General features: G+C 32.4%; 2 protein-coding genes across 4 annotated transcripts in view; both read right to left on the bottom strand.

Moving 5' to 3' along the window:
- The window catches only part of LOC109354718 (SNF1-related protein kinase catalytic subunit alpha KIN10), an 8551-nt gene extending 3282 nt beyond the window's left edge, over positions 1 to 5269 (bottom strand). The window contains exons 1-8 of one of the 2 annotated variants that reach the window (XM_019597405.1): positions 5123 to 5269; positions 3377 to 3578; positions 2967 to 3151; positions 2703 to 2885; positions 2441 to 2572; positions 1320 to 1505; positions 427 to 516; positions 277 to 360 (exon numbers count right to left, since the gene is read on the bottom strand). In XM_019597405.1, the coding sequence (XP_019452950.1) occupies positions 277 to 360; positions 427 to 516; positions 1320 to 1505; positions 2441 to 2572; positions 2703 to 2885; positions 2967 to 3151; positions 3377 to 3569 (1053 nt within the window). In that variant the 5' untranslated portion in view covers positions 3570 to 3578; positions 5123 to 5269. Of the gene's footprint in view, positions 1 to 276; positions 361 to 426; positions 517 to 1319; positions 1506 to 2440; positions 2573 to 2702; positions 2886 to 2966; positions 3152 to 3376; positions 3586 to 5122 lie in introns of both variants that reach the window. The other variant, XM_019597404.1, reaches the window with a different exon arrangement.
- On the bottom strand, positions 11032 to 16797 carry LOC109353405 (probable serine/threonine-protein kinase At1g54610). 2 transcript variants are annotated; one of them, XM_019595663.1, is made up of 9 exons: positions 16047 to 16797; positions 14796 to 15080; positions 14183 to 14500; positions 13822 to 14049; positions 13536 to 13633; positions 12825 to 12936; positions 12283 to 12738; positions 12073 to 12142; positions 11032 to 11267 (listed from the first exon to the last, which is right to left on the bottom strand). In XM_019595663.1, the coding sequence occupies exons 1-9, from the start codon at positions 16419 to 16421 to the stop codon at positions 11260 to 11262; spliced, it is 1950 nt and encodes a 649-aa protein (XP_019451208.1). In that variant the 5' UTR covers positions 16422 to 16797; the 3' UTR covers positions 11032 to 11259. The 2 variants fall into 2 exon arrangements, with proteins under 2 accessions (XP_019451208.1, XP_019451207.1); XM_019595662.1 differs by having other exon boundaries at positions 12283 to 12747; positions 16047 to 16796.

The raw sequence follows: 16915 nt of genomic DNA on the forward strand, positions 1-16915 counted from the left end.
GGGGGGGGGTTAAATGTAGCAAGTTTATCGCATTTGCCACATGTCAAAATTAGTTTCAGCACATGTACATATCATTAAGGATTTATTAGCATTTACTATGTAATATTATACCCCATTCATGTAATTATAAATACAATGGTGTGTTCAGATTAGACACACAAGTACCAGAACCAAATAGATACAAATTACCAAATGTGTCTTTGATATTATATAACCTAAGTCAGTTTATTTGACAACTCATGAAATCTTAAGCAGCTAAAGAAAAAACGAACCAACCATTGTCTCTTGAAACTCAGCTCCAAGATAGCCACTAGAAACACGGAAGCGGTTGTCCAATAACAAATAGTATGCAACAGTACCCTGAAATACATGGATGGTGATAAGAGACAAGTTGGCATATACACAGAGAAAATGATGAGCACAAACCTCATTCTGTAGTCTGTTGCAAAGAGATTCAACTAACTGATTCCTGTCAAATCCCATATTAACCACTTCCTGAAGAATCTCTTCGTCAATCTACAAAACCATCGTATTGGTTACTTCTTAGTTTTTTGGATTAATAAACACCATATTATATGCAATGCGTGTATAATGCCCAAAACTTTTAATAACACAACTGAAGCGAAAGCCAGTTGAAACTCCTAGCATGCTACAGAAATGCAAAAAATAAACCAAAAACATTGAAACTTGTGGCTTGTAAAGGTATGTGATGCTTAAACCCAAGTATATTGATGTACAACTAGTATTTTTAGGCAACGCATAATAATAATAAAATCATAATAACAACAACCAAGCCTTAATCCCAATAGGTGGGTCAGGTGCATGGTTCGAAGGACACCATAATGCTCTATCATAAAAGGTGAAGGTTGTGTTAAGCTATTGACGGCTAACGTAAAACTTTGTCGAATCTCTATGATATGGAAAGTCATAATAACAACAACAATAATAAACATATTAGTAGTAGTAATAATTATCGAGCAAACTTGAGTAGTGCAAGTAGACTCATTTTATAAGCCAAAGAAGAAGGCATACAGAAGGAAAATGAAATTGAAAAATCTAAAATAACATGGAACTCTTTGGCTTTAGCTTAAAATTAGTTCAGCACACATGTCTTGCTTCACCTCACCTCCAAGTCACTGGAAGAATGTAACTTTTGACTTCTAATAACAAGCATAATTCAAAGAAAACTCATTGACAAAAGCATGCAGCTTTTTCAACACAAAATAATTGGCAAATAAGAATCATGTAGGAAAGAATTATAATAAGAATTAAGAATTAAAAATCTAGGAAAAAACTCATTAGAGATGTATGAAAGAAACCTTTTTGGCTTGTTGCATTGTATCTGGTGGTGGCACTGCTAAATATCGTGGAAGACGTGCTTGGAACCAAGGGTGTTGACGTATCTCAGGTATGGTCATCCTCTTCATAGGATCCACCACAAGCATCCTTGGTATCAAATCTCTAGCACCAGGTGATAGATGACTTGGAAGAGTGTATATCCCACCCTATAAGAAATAATAAGTAGAGAGATAGAGTTCAAAGGCAAAATTAAATCTCTTTGCAAATAACATCTTTGAAGAGATACTTTGAAGAGATATATCTGATTTGATTGATGGGAAGAATTATCAATATATAGAACATCACCAAACAATTCAATCAAAATTGTGAAGGTTTCACTTTAATGCATAAGATTGGACTATCTTAGAGGCTGAAATCACCAGAGTGATAAAATAATGCATCAGAACTCAGAAAGATGAAAGTCATGAGATCATGGCAGGAATGAGTGCAAGATCATAAGATGAGTGGGCTTATGATTTCCTATACTCAGGTAGGTTGAAGAAATTTGCATAAAGTTTAACACATTTCCTCATTTTTTGTTCCCTGTAGATTCTATCCTACCTCCCTTACTCTTTAATATCCTTGCCATCAGTAATATGTCCTTTGACCCATCCACTGGGGATCTTCTCGACCACTTGCCTTCAACAATGTGTTAATGGCAATATCCCTCCCACTCATCTAGTAGGTAATGAATCCCACTGGAATAATGACAACGGAAATGGTGGAATCATTGTTATTGTTGACCCCCATGAAGTAGTATAATTCCTCCTTTTGTTAGTGTTACTAATATATGTTATCTTAGGACTTGTAAGTTTGTAACATTATATATTCCTTACTCAAAATTTAATAATGGTTTTGTTCAGGATTTTTGTTAAAAGAACTTCTATCTTCACAACAAGGTAGGAGCGCCATTTACCTTAATGAAAATTATTAGGCATTTCTAGCCTAGTTATAACTCCACTAGAACAATAGTACAATACCAAACTCAAAATCAGTTCAGAATATAATTTCACATGACGGTGGAAATTAAATTATCAGTCCTTCCAAACCCACAAAAGAAAAAAGGAAAAAATGGTAATATTTAATTGAAGATCAATGATACCTTTATTTTCTTGAAGAGGTTAGGAATGTTTTCATCGTCAAAGGGGAGAGTGCCACAGAGAAGAGCATATAAAATTACACCACAGCTCCAGACATCTACTTCAGGTCCAGCGTACAATTTCCCAGAGATGACCTGCAAAAATTACAGTTTAACCAAGGAATAAGAACCACGAGAGAAGGGAAATATGTACTCTAGAAGAATAGTAACAGTAATAACTACATCCACAACAACAGCCAATCCATTAATCCAAAGATTTACAAACCTCTGGAGCTGCATAGTTAGGGCTTCCGCAACTTGTCTTAAGAAAGTGACCATCACGCATGATGTTGCTCAAGCCAAAATCAGCAATCTTGACATTACATTTAGAGTCCAAAAGTAAATTCTCAGGCTTCAGGTCTCTATGAACCACCATATTCCTGTGACAGTACTCCACACCAGAGATTATCTGCTTCAAAAACAGAAGTTAGGCTAAATAATTTGCAATGAACACAAATGCTTAGGTACATAAGATAGTAGGATATTGTACCTGCTGGAAAAAATTCCGGGCTTCATCTTCTTGTAACCTACCCTTTTCGACTATATAATCAAAGAGCTCTCCGGATTTCACATATTCCATAACCACATATATGTCTGTTGGGGTTTCTATGACCTCATAAAGTCGTATAATATGAGGATGCATGAATAATCTTAAAATTTTGATTTCCCTTCTCACTGCAACATATTTAAGAAAAAAGAAAGCATATTTAATCAATCTTGACTTACCTGCAGGCTGCATCTAACGTACAGAAGAATACTATGGCTCAAGAAAATCAATTAATACCTAATGTATTTCAAACTATAAATTAAAACTTACCAAAATGCTAGAAAACAAAATCAATTAAATTTGAGTCACGGTTAGATCGAGAGTAAGATTATTGACATGCAAAAGATGCAAACCTTTTTCTTCCATTTCCATGTTCTTTATCTTGCGGCGGTTAAGGATCTTTATGGCAACTTTATGACCAGTCAATACATGCTCTGCAATTTTCACCTTGCCAAAGGACCCAATGCCAAGTGTTTTTCCCAACTTATAATTTGGTAGAAACATGTCCACACCTCCACCACCACCCCGGCCAGTTGATCCATCCATTTCCAAAATCTAGAGGTTAATTCAGAAAGAAAAAATAAGACACAGAAAAGTATATAAACATAGATAAACAAATGCAAATTAGGCTGAACTCATTGGAGCCTTCATCGGACATCAAAAGAAACATAATAGAATGATGGGCATACCAAGAATCTATACGCAGCACGAAAAGGCAAGCACTACGAATCATGGTAGTCGAATTGGGATTCAGATTGTGAATCGGAAGGCCAATTTTTTGAATCATGAATCAAATAGTCTCGTGAATTATAAGATTCATGATTAATAACTGAACATACTAAAATAAGTCATAACCCATAACAATAATATAAGAGGAAAATAGCATAAGAAATAACGCAAGTTCGACTTATAAAACTCATCACAATTCATAAGTTATAATAGCAACTAGAAATGAAGAAGTATGTGACAGAGATGACACAGTAGACAAAGGTTATTTTAAGATGTTGTTTCTACATTTGAGCGGCAAGATCTGGAGGTAATAGAAGGGGGTTAAAATATAGGTTTGGGCCAAGTTAAAAACTTAAAACCAGCCCATTCTTAAGTGGGATTTTCAATAATAAAAAAACAAAACCAAAAACGTCATCTTCTATATTATCAGATGCAAAGAAACCTAAAGCCAGATATGCTATACACTTATTTTCTCTATAGGGTTCCAAGATAGCACATGAGACTCTATTGATTTCATGGAAAATTTCTTCTTAATTGCCCACAGTTAGTGCACAACTCAGGAGGAAAGATTCCAGGCAGCTCTAGTGTAAAAAATAATTATCAATAAAATACTATAAATGAGCTAATATGCCTCTCTATGTGGTCAAATACGCCAAAAGAGGCGTGTAACGCACTGATGCAGGGTGCCAGCATGGGTCAGTCGGTGGACCATTTGTAGCTGAAAAAATCTGAAAGTTCCAAATATCGATCTTTAATAGTGATGATAATAAGCTAAAATAATCAGCAAGTCAAAAGGCATGCTTGTCTTTGGCACCTTTCATCAGTCACACATGTGAGGTTTCCGCACCTCTCGCGCCAAGGCATTTAAATGTCGTAGGGTCTTAAGGCCCCATTCACATTGGACTACCAAATCTTATCCTCAATTCTTTTCAAGGTTCCACCACCATAAACAGTACTCTTTCTTAATATTAATGATAAATTAAAAATTAAAAAGTAACATCAAAATGATGCTTGACCATGAACACGAACATCAGAAAAAATATGAAAATTTTCAGACATAAAAGTCAAATAAATTCAAATAGGAAAATCAAAAGGTAACATCAAAATTTCTTATTTCGAATGAGATATCATGCAATTCATCGTGATATTAACAATCATCAATTAACACAATCCAGATCCACAAAATCACAATAACAGAATCTTCACATCAAAAAGCTTAATTTCACTACAAAAACTAAAGAAAAAAATCGAGGAAACATATCAATGAACACGTGCACTGAAAAATCAAAGGAAACCAAAGAAAAAACAAATAAATTAAAAAAATTGAAGAAAAAACAGAAAATAGAAATTGGAGAAATGAGAAGCCTCACCGATTGAAGAGATAAGAAACAGAGTGGCAATGCAGTGAGAGGGAGCTTAATCAAAGAAGAATGAAGAACCCTAAAATTGAGGATTGGGAACGATGATGATGAGAAAATGAAGATTGGGGTATAGAAACGCAATGCTAAGATAGAATATTAAAACGCTGCGTTTTATTTCCCTTTCCGAAAATATCACGTGCAAAGTGCACTGCTGAGATTAGTGAGGATGAAAATAATTTGTACTATTAACAATTTTTTCTACTATCAAAAATATTCTCATCTTTTTTTGGTAATAAATTTATCTCTTTCGAAATTTATGATTATTTATCCACTCTCAATAATTGAACCATCAACCTTAGAGATTCAATGTTACTCCTAAAATGTTATTAATATTCTGATTGGAGTAAATAATTATTACATCATTCATCGTTTATTATAATTATTTTTTTGCTTAGGCAATAATAATTAAACATAAATAATGAATAATAGAATGACAATGTATAAAATTCATATTTTCAATGTTTATGTCTCTTTCATTATTAATATTTTTAGTAATGGTCTTAATCTAAGTATATTATCTTAGTACAAAAATTAAAGTGGGCCATCACCAATATCATTTATCTCTCTGTTGAATATTAATAATATTTTAATACTACTCTACTAAATATTTGTCTTACTATAAAATTAGTTATTAACACTAAATATTAACAATGTTTTAACTAGTTAAAAATTAGTGATTAAAGCTTTCTTGAATTTTTAAATAGAAAATATAGAAGGGAGGAAGCACAACAACTTGTAGTTTTAAGGTGAAAACTTGATTTGGAAAACTTGTAAATTATATGATAACTTATAAAAACTTTTATATAGGGAAAAGTAATAAATGATATTTGCGGAAATAAAAATTAAAATTATTTGGTAGTTTTAAATTTTGAGGAATTGAAAACTCATTTTAAGTTAAAAGTTTTTTTTACTAATTTCTTGTGTTTTCTAACTTAAAAACTTCTTTTTTATCCATCAAAACTAGTATTAAAATGTATAATAATAAAATTCTTTGAGAAAAGTTGAATATGCATTTAAAAAGTCATGGTTAAGACATATGAATTATGATCAACAATAATTCTCAACAATTTCTATTTTCCACATCAATGTCACTATTATTTGAATTTAAATACTATAAATAAATTGAACCCAAAAAAACACTATACATAAAACTATTATTTATAATTCTTGCATTATCGAATGAACAGACTTCAACATCAAAATTTATTTCTTCTTCACACTTAAAAACATATTCAAGAATATTATCACATTTCTCAAATTCTTTATTATCTTAACATAATCATAAGTATAGATATTGAACACATTTTAGACCAACAATATCATGATTTAATTGTATAAAACTCCACTAAATTATCAAGTACCATATTAGATTAAGTGTAAAATAATTGATTCCTATAAACAATATTTATTGGGATAAGTAAACATAAATTTTAAATAGTTTAATTTATTGCCTATAGAAAGAGGATATACTATAGTAAAGTCTAAACATTTTTTCCACACAAAAAATGATTCCACAATTCCTTTAAGTAGCATATTTTACTACTACCACATCAACATTGATATGATAGTGGTTGTTGTAATCACTAGTAGTATTGGTGGTAATAATGATGGTCGTAATGATGATAATAATAAATAATGTGGCACCGATAATGGTGGTATGGTGGTAGTGATAATGGTCGTTAGGGAAGTAGTGAAAGTAGGAGGCGATGGTGGTCGGAGTGATCATGATGACGGTGTTGGTCATCATAGGATAGTGGTGCTTGGGGTGACAACCCAATTGGTCATGATAATGGTGGTTAGGGTAAGATGTTGATCGATCATCGAGGTGTAATGGCAGAGGTGATGACACCATCATCAAGTGATGATGGTGGCATTGGTTGTGGTGGTTACAATGTCGATGAGATGATATGATTTATAATAAAAGTCAAATAATTATTTTTTTGTTTTGCAATTTTCATTGAAATTATTTTGAAAATAATTAAAAAATTGTTTGAGCAAAACTTTTGCCAGAGTGGCAATGTTTAGAAAATATAACTTTAAAACTAAACACTGATAACCACTCGAAACGAAGACTTAATAAATAAATCGATATATAAAATTCCAATATTCTCTTAGTCTAGTTGAATCATTTAGTTACATTAATTATTATTGATCTTTTTAAGATCATATCCAAATTGTTGACAACATTAATTAATTATTATTATTATACAAAAATACTCCTATTTAAACATCATGGACAAAATTTTGACCATATATTGTAAGAGTAATTCTACAAAAGTAATTATTATTGTGGACAAATTTAATTCTATAACTATATTTTTAACAACCTGATTTGACAAACCAATATATAATAATTTAATTCTTTAACAATTTAGAAATTAAAATAAGCTTCATTTATAATTATAGTTAATTTTAAAACTTTTAAAATACAATTCAATATGCATTACACATCAAAATACTTCATTTCACAATCAAGATATTACATATGATCTCAAAACACCAAAACAAAACCAATATGAAGTTTTCTTAAAAAAAATAAGATAATTTACAACATTTTTCAGATTGACAGTCTCACCCAAAAAGTTATCTCTCGCTCAACGACGATGCTAGTTTCGTTTAGCAATGTTGGTCTTGATAAACGAAAATAAGACTTAGAAATACTTCAAAAACGTTCAAAATCTCACTTTTAACGAGCTAAAGACCGCTCAACGAGCTAGACAAACAAAACCTTGAAATTAAACACTTTTACTTTACAAAATATTCTTATACATCCATATGGTAAGATCAAATACCAACCTTTCAAAATACATCAAATTTAGTTTCATTGATCATGAAAACAACACATTGTCTCTTGAAAATACACATTAATACTTGATCACTTTTTACCATTATTCTTAAAGGAATTGAATAGGATAACAACTAATTCCTTGATAAACAAGTACATAATTTGCATAATATAAGTAGCTAATTATTCTTAGTCTTCATCATTATTTTTCTCCATATCTTCAATAGGAGAACAAAGATCAAAGCACTTGTATATTACACTTTAATGTTCATCCCAGGCTGTTATACAAATCAAAAGGTCAAAGGATTATAACTCATAAAACTTTAGGTCATGCATCTATATTTAATGCTTTAAAAGAATAGAATAAAATATCTACTCATATCATAAGATAACTTATCTCCTTAAATTTATTTGGTGTTTGACATGTGTCTTATTTCTCTTCATTCAATAAGTTTTCATTTTAAAATACATTATAAAATAAAAATTAAGACATATATCAAATATTGAATGAACTTAAGGAGATAAGTTATCTCCTAATATTAAGAAATACTTTATTTTCTTAAAAGAAATGTAAAGTTATTTTTCAACTTGCCTTAGAAGGGTCGATATGTTCTTCACACCAACCACCAATGCACCTTGCACCAATAAGCCACACTTGACAATCGTCATCAATTAGGCAGCGAATGCTTCCTGTTGTAGAAGTTAAAACGACGAAGATGGGTGAAACTCGATATGAGTCGGTCCAAACAATTTATTAAATAGGCCAAAGTCGTTATAAATGATAAAATAATAAACAAAAATATATGTATATACGGATAGTGTTAGAATTTTTTATATTACCATTGTATTACTCATATTTAAGTATCATTGACTTTTAAATACAAGTAACATCAACAAATGGAGGATAATATATTGACTGTATATAAATTTTTTATACCGATAATGCATAGATATTACACTCAAAATAATAACAACTCAAATAATCACTAACAATGTAAAAATAAATCATAGACAAATTCAAATAAAATAAAAATAATTAAATACTATATAAGATAATATTTTATCAATCCAAATATCGTCTACCACATAATTCACATAAGAAGATATCTTACTCACCACTCATTACAAGACTAATGAGGGAAAAGAAGAGGACCATAATATAAACAAACTTGAGAATTGTATTCATATTTTTCTTCATTTTCATGCAACTAACAAAGTTTGTCTGGTCGCTTTAAATTGTGTTAAAGTGACCCTTACCTAGTATTATAATCATTATTATGTGTCTCTTTGATGTATTTGTTGTGTTTGTCCCTTAACACACTCAAATTATCACTTTACCCTATGAAGGACATAAAATCTAGCTTCATATTTGTGACGTTTTTTAATTACCTCTCTTTATTTTTTTTATTTCTTTATTTCAGTTTTTGTTGATACTAAGAGACAAAAGCTTTAAACTAAAACATTTCGTATTAAATATTTGCTAAGTTATTTATAGGAACGAATATGATGTGACAACATATTTTCTATCTAAATACAAAGTAACTTATAATGCAGCTTAATTTACATAAAGTCTGATATAATTTATTTAGCATTAGAACTCATTGCTACTGAAAGAATATGTATTTATTAGCATTTCACAAAGAGGTAATATTGAGCGGTGCTATCAAAACGGAAATAGTCGTTTTAATCGGTGAACCGACTTCTATACACGTATAATATATTACTTATACCAGTCATATAATTATACTGAGTAACATCGGCCAAACCAATTAAAATGATCATACAACTTGTTTTCATCTAAACTGTACTCTCGTAATACTAGACAGTTTTATTTAAAATTATAATTTTTAATGAAAGTGACATAATATTTACTAACATATTGTTATAAAGGATCAAACACATAATCACTATATTTGTTTATACTTTTAAAACATAACCTATCACCAATTCTTATATTTTGTTTTAGCAAATGTTGTAAATAAATGTAGAGTAATTACTCATTTATGTCCATCATGTTTTTTGACTTTACCAACTTAGTCCTTAATAATTTTAAATTATTATTTTAATTCTAATGTTTTCAAGTTGAACCATGTTTACCCTTCCCACCCTTCTCATTTATTAATGTTAACAGACTTACCTACGTGTGTGTCGTTAAGTGATGATGTGACTACACATGTTGATTTCATATTGGCAAATTTTGTGAACTCAATGAAACGACGCCATTTCAATTTAAAAAACACACAAAAGATCAAATATTATATTCGATTCTGGCAAGCGACAATTTTGGTTATACAAAAAAAAATAGTTCCCACGCCTTTATTTGAAAAGAATGTTCATAATCATTTAAAATATATAGATACGTAAATTATTGGATAACACTCCTGGAGTGCATTTGTTTCTGTATAAACGAAGGGAATTGAGTATCTCATGGTATAAGGAGATAATTTATCTCCTTCTGCCAGTAAAATCACCGACATATGTTATATTTCATCATTTTATTTAAAAATAAATAAAATAACACACATGTCACATTTTTACTAGGTAGGGGAGATAAATTATTTCCTGATATAAGGAGATACAAATTAGGTTTTGTTAGCCTTTAATATAATAAAGTACGATCTCAATAGGGTAGGAGTGAATGTACTCTTATTTTCTCACGTTAGAATTAAACTCGAATGATTTTCTCATGTTAGAATGGTACAATTATTTTCATGGTTTCTTTAGTAATTAATTTGGAAGATTAAAAAATCATACAAGAAGCTTTATGCCTTGTTTCAATCAGAAATTTAAACAATTCTGAGAATATGGTTGCATGAGGAATTATATGTGTTACTTTGGATATTTTTCCCTTTCATTTTTCAGTGCAATCCCCTTTTAGAGTGTAAAGATTTATACCTAATCAATACACCATTCATCATTCATTTAGATTACTTTTTTCGAAAAGACAATAATGATTAAAAAAACGATGGATGATGCAGTGACAATGTATATACCTATTTCTCTTTTCAAAAGAGTTCAATATTTATACATCGACAGTGTAAAGATTTAAACTCATGGTGGTGAGAGAAAAAAGGCCATGCAGAATGATAATGTGAAATTCAGTTAAAAATTTAAACAATTCTTAAGTATATGCCATCTATGTTGGCATCAAACATGTTCAAAACATATATTTCAATGGTGTAATTCCTCCTTATGATAGAAGGGTTTAAATAGCTATAACTTCAAATGATGATAACTCAGTCCAACAATGCCAACACACCCTTGCATAGGTAAGGGTTACTCCACTTCCATAATCTTCATGTCATTTGTCTGTAAACCACAAAATTATTTGTAAGTATTGCTCACGAGTTAACTTGTAAGTTTTTCTTAAACAACGATAACTTTTAGGACGCATCTGAGTAAAAGACTTAGTTAACTAGTACGAAAAGCGCTTATCACATGAGAGCTTACAACCTTCGTGTAAGCTCCTTTTAGCTTGTAAGTTTTTCTTAAACAACGATAACTTTTAGGACGCATCTGAGTAAACAAGTTAGTTAACTACTTGTACGAAAAATGCTTATCGCATGAGAGCTTACAACCTTTGTGTAAGCTCTTTTTAGCTTGTAAGTTTTTCTTAAACAACGATAACTTTTCAGACGCATATGAGTAAACAACTTAGTTAACTACTTGTACAAAAAACACTTATCACATGAGAGCTTACAACCTTCATCTAAGCTGTTTTTAGCCTATTGGTATGACCCAAATGAGTTTCACTGGGGCATACTTCAAACACCAACCAAATTGCAGAACTAACCAAGTTATTCAATAATGGTGCACATAAAAAAAGAATAGGGTGAGTCCGGTCAGACATTCTAATGGTAAGGTTGTTTGCCTAGTGACCCGAAGGTCATAGGTTCAAATCCTGAAAACAGTCTCTTCATTTGCAAGGATAAGTCTGTATATCTATCATTCCCAACCCCATTAGGTGGGAGCATCGTGAATTTGGCCGCCCTTTTATATAAAAAGAAATTATAGAGAAACAACTAGTCTGCATAGTCATAGAATGATACAAAGATGAATGAATCTAATGGTATAATAGAAAACATGTGAATGTTTCTTGCACTAAGTCACTAACCTCTTCCAAACCTTGATATACCATGCCGCAGACCATTTTCATTCCAATGTCCACTATATTCTTTGTAGCCCTGAACAATATTTGGCAAGGAAAACAATATGTAAATGATGCAAATAGAATATGGAAATCGAAAAACAGTATGGAAAGTGTTGCATGCATATACACATCTATACATATCAACTGAATGCTTCTGGACGATTTAGTATATACCTGCGGATTTAGCAGTTCCGAGGGATCGAAATCCATTTGTACCTTCTGTTGACCGTGTTGAGCCTGGTGCTTTTGTAGTACATGCCTTGAAGTCTCATCCCGATGAGCATGATTCTCGTTATATTTTCGTTCCAAGATCGCTTGTCTTGTCAAGTCGTATGTGCCTTTCGCAAAGTTTGGATCCAGGGCGCTAATCTTGCTTCTTTCGCCATCGGATAGTGTGGACGAAACATCTGGTTTTCTCCTTTTTGCCCATGTAAAACCGCTAGATCCCGGGGCTTGCACTTGTCCTGAGTGTACACTATAGCCCATACCATTCATAGCAATGTTCATATTTTGAGAAGCCTCTGACATTGTATCCACTGAATGCTTCGGTTGCTCTTTGTGCATAGTTCCTGCTTTTCCCTTTGTAAGATGTCCTTTACGATCATCCATGTCGGAATTTTCAGGAATGTTCTGCATGTCCTTCAAAAAGAAGGAAACATAAGTGAATAAAAAGTAGCAATCTGCATATGATGTAGCATTTCACTGAAAAAGGGTACCTCTTTTGAGGCTGTTTTATGAAAGTTCTTCGGTTCTTGAGAAACCTTATAGACTCGTCGTTGCTGCCTTCTTGATGTTGCAGACTCTCGCATTTTACTTCCCGTTTTTTTCCTGTGAGTACAGATGTAGACTTTAGTCACAGAAATTAGACAACAAATTACTAAGTTTTATTGGAAGCCATAATCAGGTAGAGTGTCCATTTTAAGGCAGCTCGATAGACATGTCAAAATAGTACTTAATGTATTTGGTGTAATCTATAAACCGGACAGGACAAAACAACTGAAATTTATAACATTTTGGTTCGACGGAAAGAGGTGAAACCAAAGATAAAAGAATTGAACATCCTATTCCCTGTTGATCCATCCTCTAATGTGCACCAAACGCCAGCTAAATAACTTGCTCGGTTGAGAGTTCGAGATAACCATATTCGGCCTTTGTTAACGGTTTAAATGAACATTCAACCATAAAGAGGTTATATAAATAGATGGCGATAAGCTAGTCAAAGACCAAAGTTTTCACTCCAATTATGCTGCCATGTTTATGCCCTGAATAAGTTTTGTTTCATAAGCACAACATATAGTACTAAAGAACTAGATTGAATAACAGAACTCACAGAAGGAGAATAATTCAATTACAATTGAGCAAACAAAGAGATAAGGTGTACACCATGACATTTTTTTTATGAATAAAAAGGACTAGAAAAAGTTTACCTGGATGCATCTCCCCGATTTTTAGCATCCATTTCTTTGCTAGGCGGATACTTCGGCAGGTTTGATGGACTACAGGCATATGGCATGGTATTGAAATACTATAAGGTGCACACCATGAAACATGATTAGAAATCAAACTTAGTTATAGGTAACAGGATGGATGACATTGAGAAAACATCATAGTAATGTAATGTAATGTCGAAAGAATAACAGTTAAAACTCATTCTTTATCATAAAGACAGAATCCTTATGAACAATATAATAAACAAAACTCAGTGCAACTCACCTCAGACATGAGGGCGGAGGAGGCAGTACCACGCTTGTAAGGGTCAATGGACAGAAAAGTCTCGAGTAGGCTTACAGCGGTTTCAGGAAAATCCGCACACCTCTCCCGGAGAGAGCTTTCGTAAGTTGTCTGAGGTTTAAACATTGTTGCATGAGGAAGCTTAATTCTTTTCCAGTATTCATCAGATGGAGTACCACAAAGCTTAAAAATTTTGTGCAGTTGTTCAACCTGTAGATTCAAGAAGAATATTCGTCACATCGAAATTCAAAAGTGTAAAAAGTAAATTTGAGAGTTAGGACAAGGAATGAACAGATTTTGTAGAAGTTAATGATGAAATACATAAATTAAAATGAATGATTACCTCAGTTCTCCCCTTAAGGATAGGCTTCCCGAGATAAAGTTCTGCAAATACACAGCCTACACTCCACAGATCGACTGATACTCCATAATTGGTCGATCCCATCAAGAGCTCAGGAGGGCGATACCATAGAGTTACTACACGACTCGTTAAAGGATGCTTGTTATTTGGGCTAATTGTATTTGCTAATCCGAAATCTGCTATCTTGAGAATACCATCATTATTCACTAAGATATTTGATACTTTAATATCTCGATGCATAATACCCCGTACGTGACAATGCTCGATTCCACTTAATAACTGCCTCATGTAACATTTTATCTGTGGGGAAAACAGAAAACAAAAAAATGATACATAAGATTGAATTTGTCACATACTTATTACATTTCGCAAAAGGACTAAACAACATCTTTCATGCACTTTGCTTCAATCAATGTTAATATATGCATGTTTTGTCAATTCTTTCTAATGACACATAACTAGCACCAAAAATCTTCATGACTGTTATAACATATAACATAGTTCTCAACAACTTTTGTAACTTACAATGTTGCTATTTCTTTCCGGTTTTATCCAATATAAATGCAAATTTATCCTAAATGAGATGCTAACCAACCTGAGAGTCAGTGAACATGATGTCAGGGCGCGAAACTAGACCGGCAAGATCGTGCTCCATGTATTCAAATACAAGGTATATGCTGTTTGATTGTCTTGAAGTAATTATACCCTCCAATTTCATTATGTTTGGATGATCAAGCCGACGAAGAATTGTTATTTCTCTTGCCATGAATCTAATGCTCTCAGGTTGTAAATTGTCAAACCTCACTTTCTTCAGAGCAAACATTCTCCCACTTTCAACTTCCCTGGCTTGGAACACACTGCTATATGTACCTTGTCCAATCTATACAAATGGAAATCTTAATCATAAATCAAAATGGTGACAAGATAATTTTCAATTACAGTTTAGTGCACATTCAACTAATCATTTCATTCAAATGTACTAAATAACATTTTAAGTTTAATCCAATTATAAAAGGGCGCCCCAATGTACGAGGTTCACACTTAGTGGGATCTTGGACGCGGCCTTACCTCACAAGTGGAGAGACTGTTTCCAGGATTTGAACCCGTGACTTCATGGTCGCTAAGCAATAACCTTATCATTGCGTTAAGCTCACCCTCTAAATTTAATCGAATTATGTTATGTTTTTATTGGACTAAGACTAACTATAAGGGTACATAGTATTTTCTCCAGCTGAAATGGAAACATGGCATTAATTCCCTTTATACTTTGCAGTCCATCCATTTATTCTACATTTCTTATAATAAATAACTATTATGACAAGAAAGAAGTACACAAGAAAACAAAAAAAACACCTAAACACTAAGTTAAAGGACATGCATGCAACAAAACATTGAGTCTCTTGCATGTCAACCAATGAAATACTACTAAAAACCCATATGCAGAATATGAAAGGGATGCCAAAAAGAGTGACCACTAGGTTTAAAATTGCGGTTGTGATTACGGTCATGGTCATAGTTACTATAATTGCGGTCATTATGGCCATTGCAATACAGTCTGTGGATGTTGCGATGTGAATTATTTTATAGTTAAAAAATTATTTTTGAATTCAAAGTGGCCTAATGCGACCCAAATGCGGTTGCATTATGGCCCAATACGACCACACCATTGTAGTGTCACACTGCAATATTGCGGCCACATAATGTGATGCGGTGCACAATTTCATTCGCTATGTGACCCTATCCTTTGCTGTGCAATTATATCACTTTCTGGAGAGAAAAAAATAATAGTAAAAATTTAGAATCTTACATTGAAATATATATATATATATATATACCTAGTAAGTACCTTATCCAACTTTTGAAAAGAATCAGCTTTGAGAGGGATCCATCCTTGAATAGCTTCAGCAGCAGAAGCTGTTAACCATGGTGGCCACCCTGCAGCATTTTGTTCTGCATCCACATACCTATGATTTGAAAACAACCCAATCCTGAAACTGAAAGAACCATTACTTTTCCTTGAGCTATTCTTCTTCAACTTCTTCTTTTCCTCTGAAGATAAAACCACTGACCCTGAATGAGCCCTTGAACCAGGATTACTATGATTATAATGATGAGAATGATGACTCTCTATGATTGTTCCAGAAACACTATGATGATCATCAATAATAGGAAGTGAAGAATCTCTTCTTGCAACCACATTCTTGGAGCTAATGCAACCCATTTATGATCCTTCAAAGTCTTGGTTTTTGATGCAAAAGCTTATGAATGATGATGATTGAAGGGGAAAATGAAATTTTTATCAGTTTTCCCCAACATCATTCAGCACCCAACAATGTGGTTGCTGAAACCAAAAAGGAAAGGAATCAGAGAAGAACAAGAACAAGAAGAAAATGAACAGAACCCAGAAACATGGGCATTTGGAATAGCAGAAAAAATTGAAGCTTTGTTGTGGAAAAAACATAACAACCCCTGTTTTTTTCTCTCTCCTCCCCTGTTTTTCTCTCTCCTCCCCTGTTTTTCTCTCTCTTCCCCTGTTTTTTCTCTAATATTTTTCCAAAGTGGGGATGCCAAGATCCTCGGAGAGTTGGAAGGTGGAAGATTTTTTTTTGTTAGGAATGAACAGAGAATTGTGGGTTCAAATTAGTTCATGTTTCTTTTTTGAGTATAATTATAGTGTGAATTTTTTGTAATTAAAAATATATTTTTAAATTTGAT

Source organism: Lupinus angustifolius, chromosome LG08, assembly GCF_001865875.1.
Source record: "Lupinus angustifolius cultivar Tanjil chromosome LG08, LupAngTanjil_v1.0, whole genome shotgun sequence".
Lineage (NCBI taxonomy): Eukaryota > Viridiplantae > Streptophyta > Magnoliopsida > Fabales > Fabaceae > Lupinus > Lupinus angustifolius.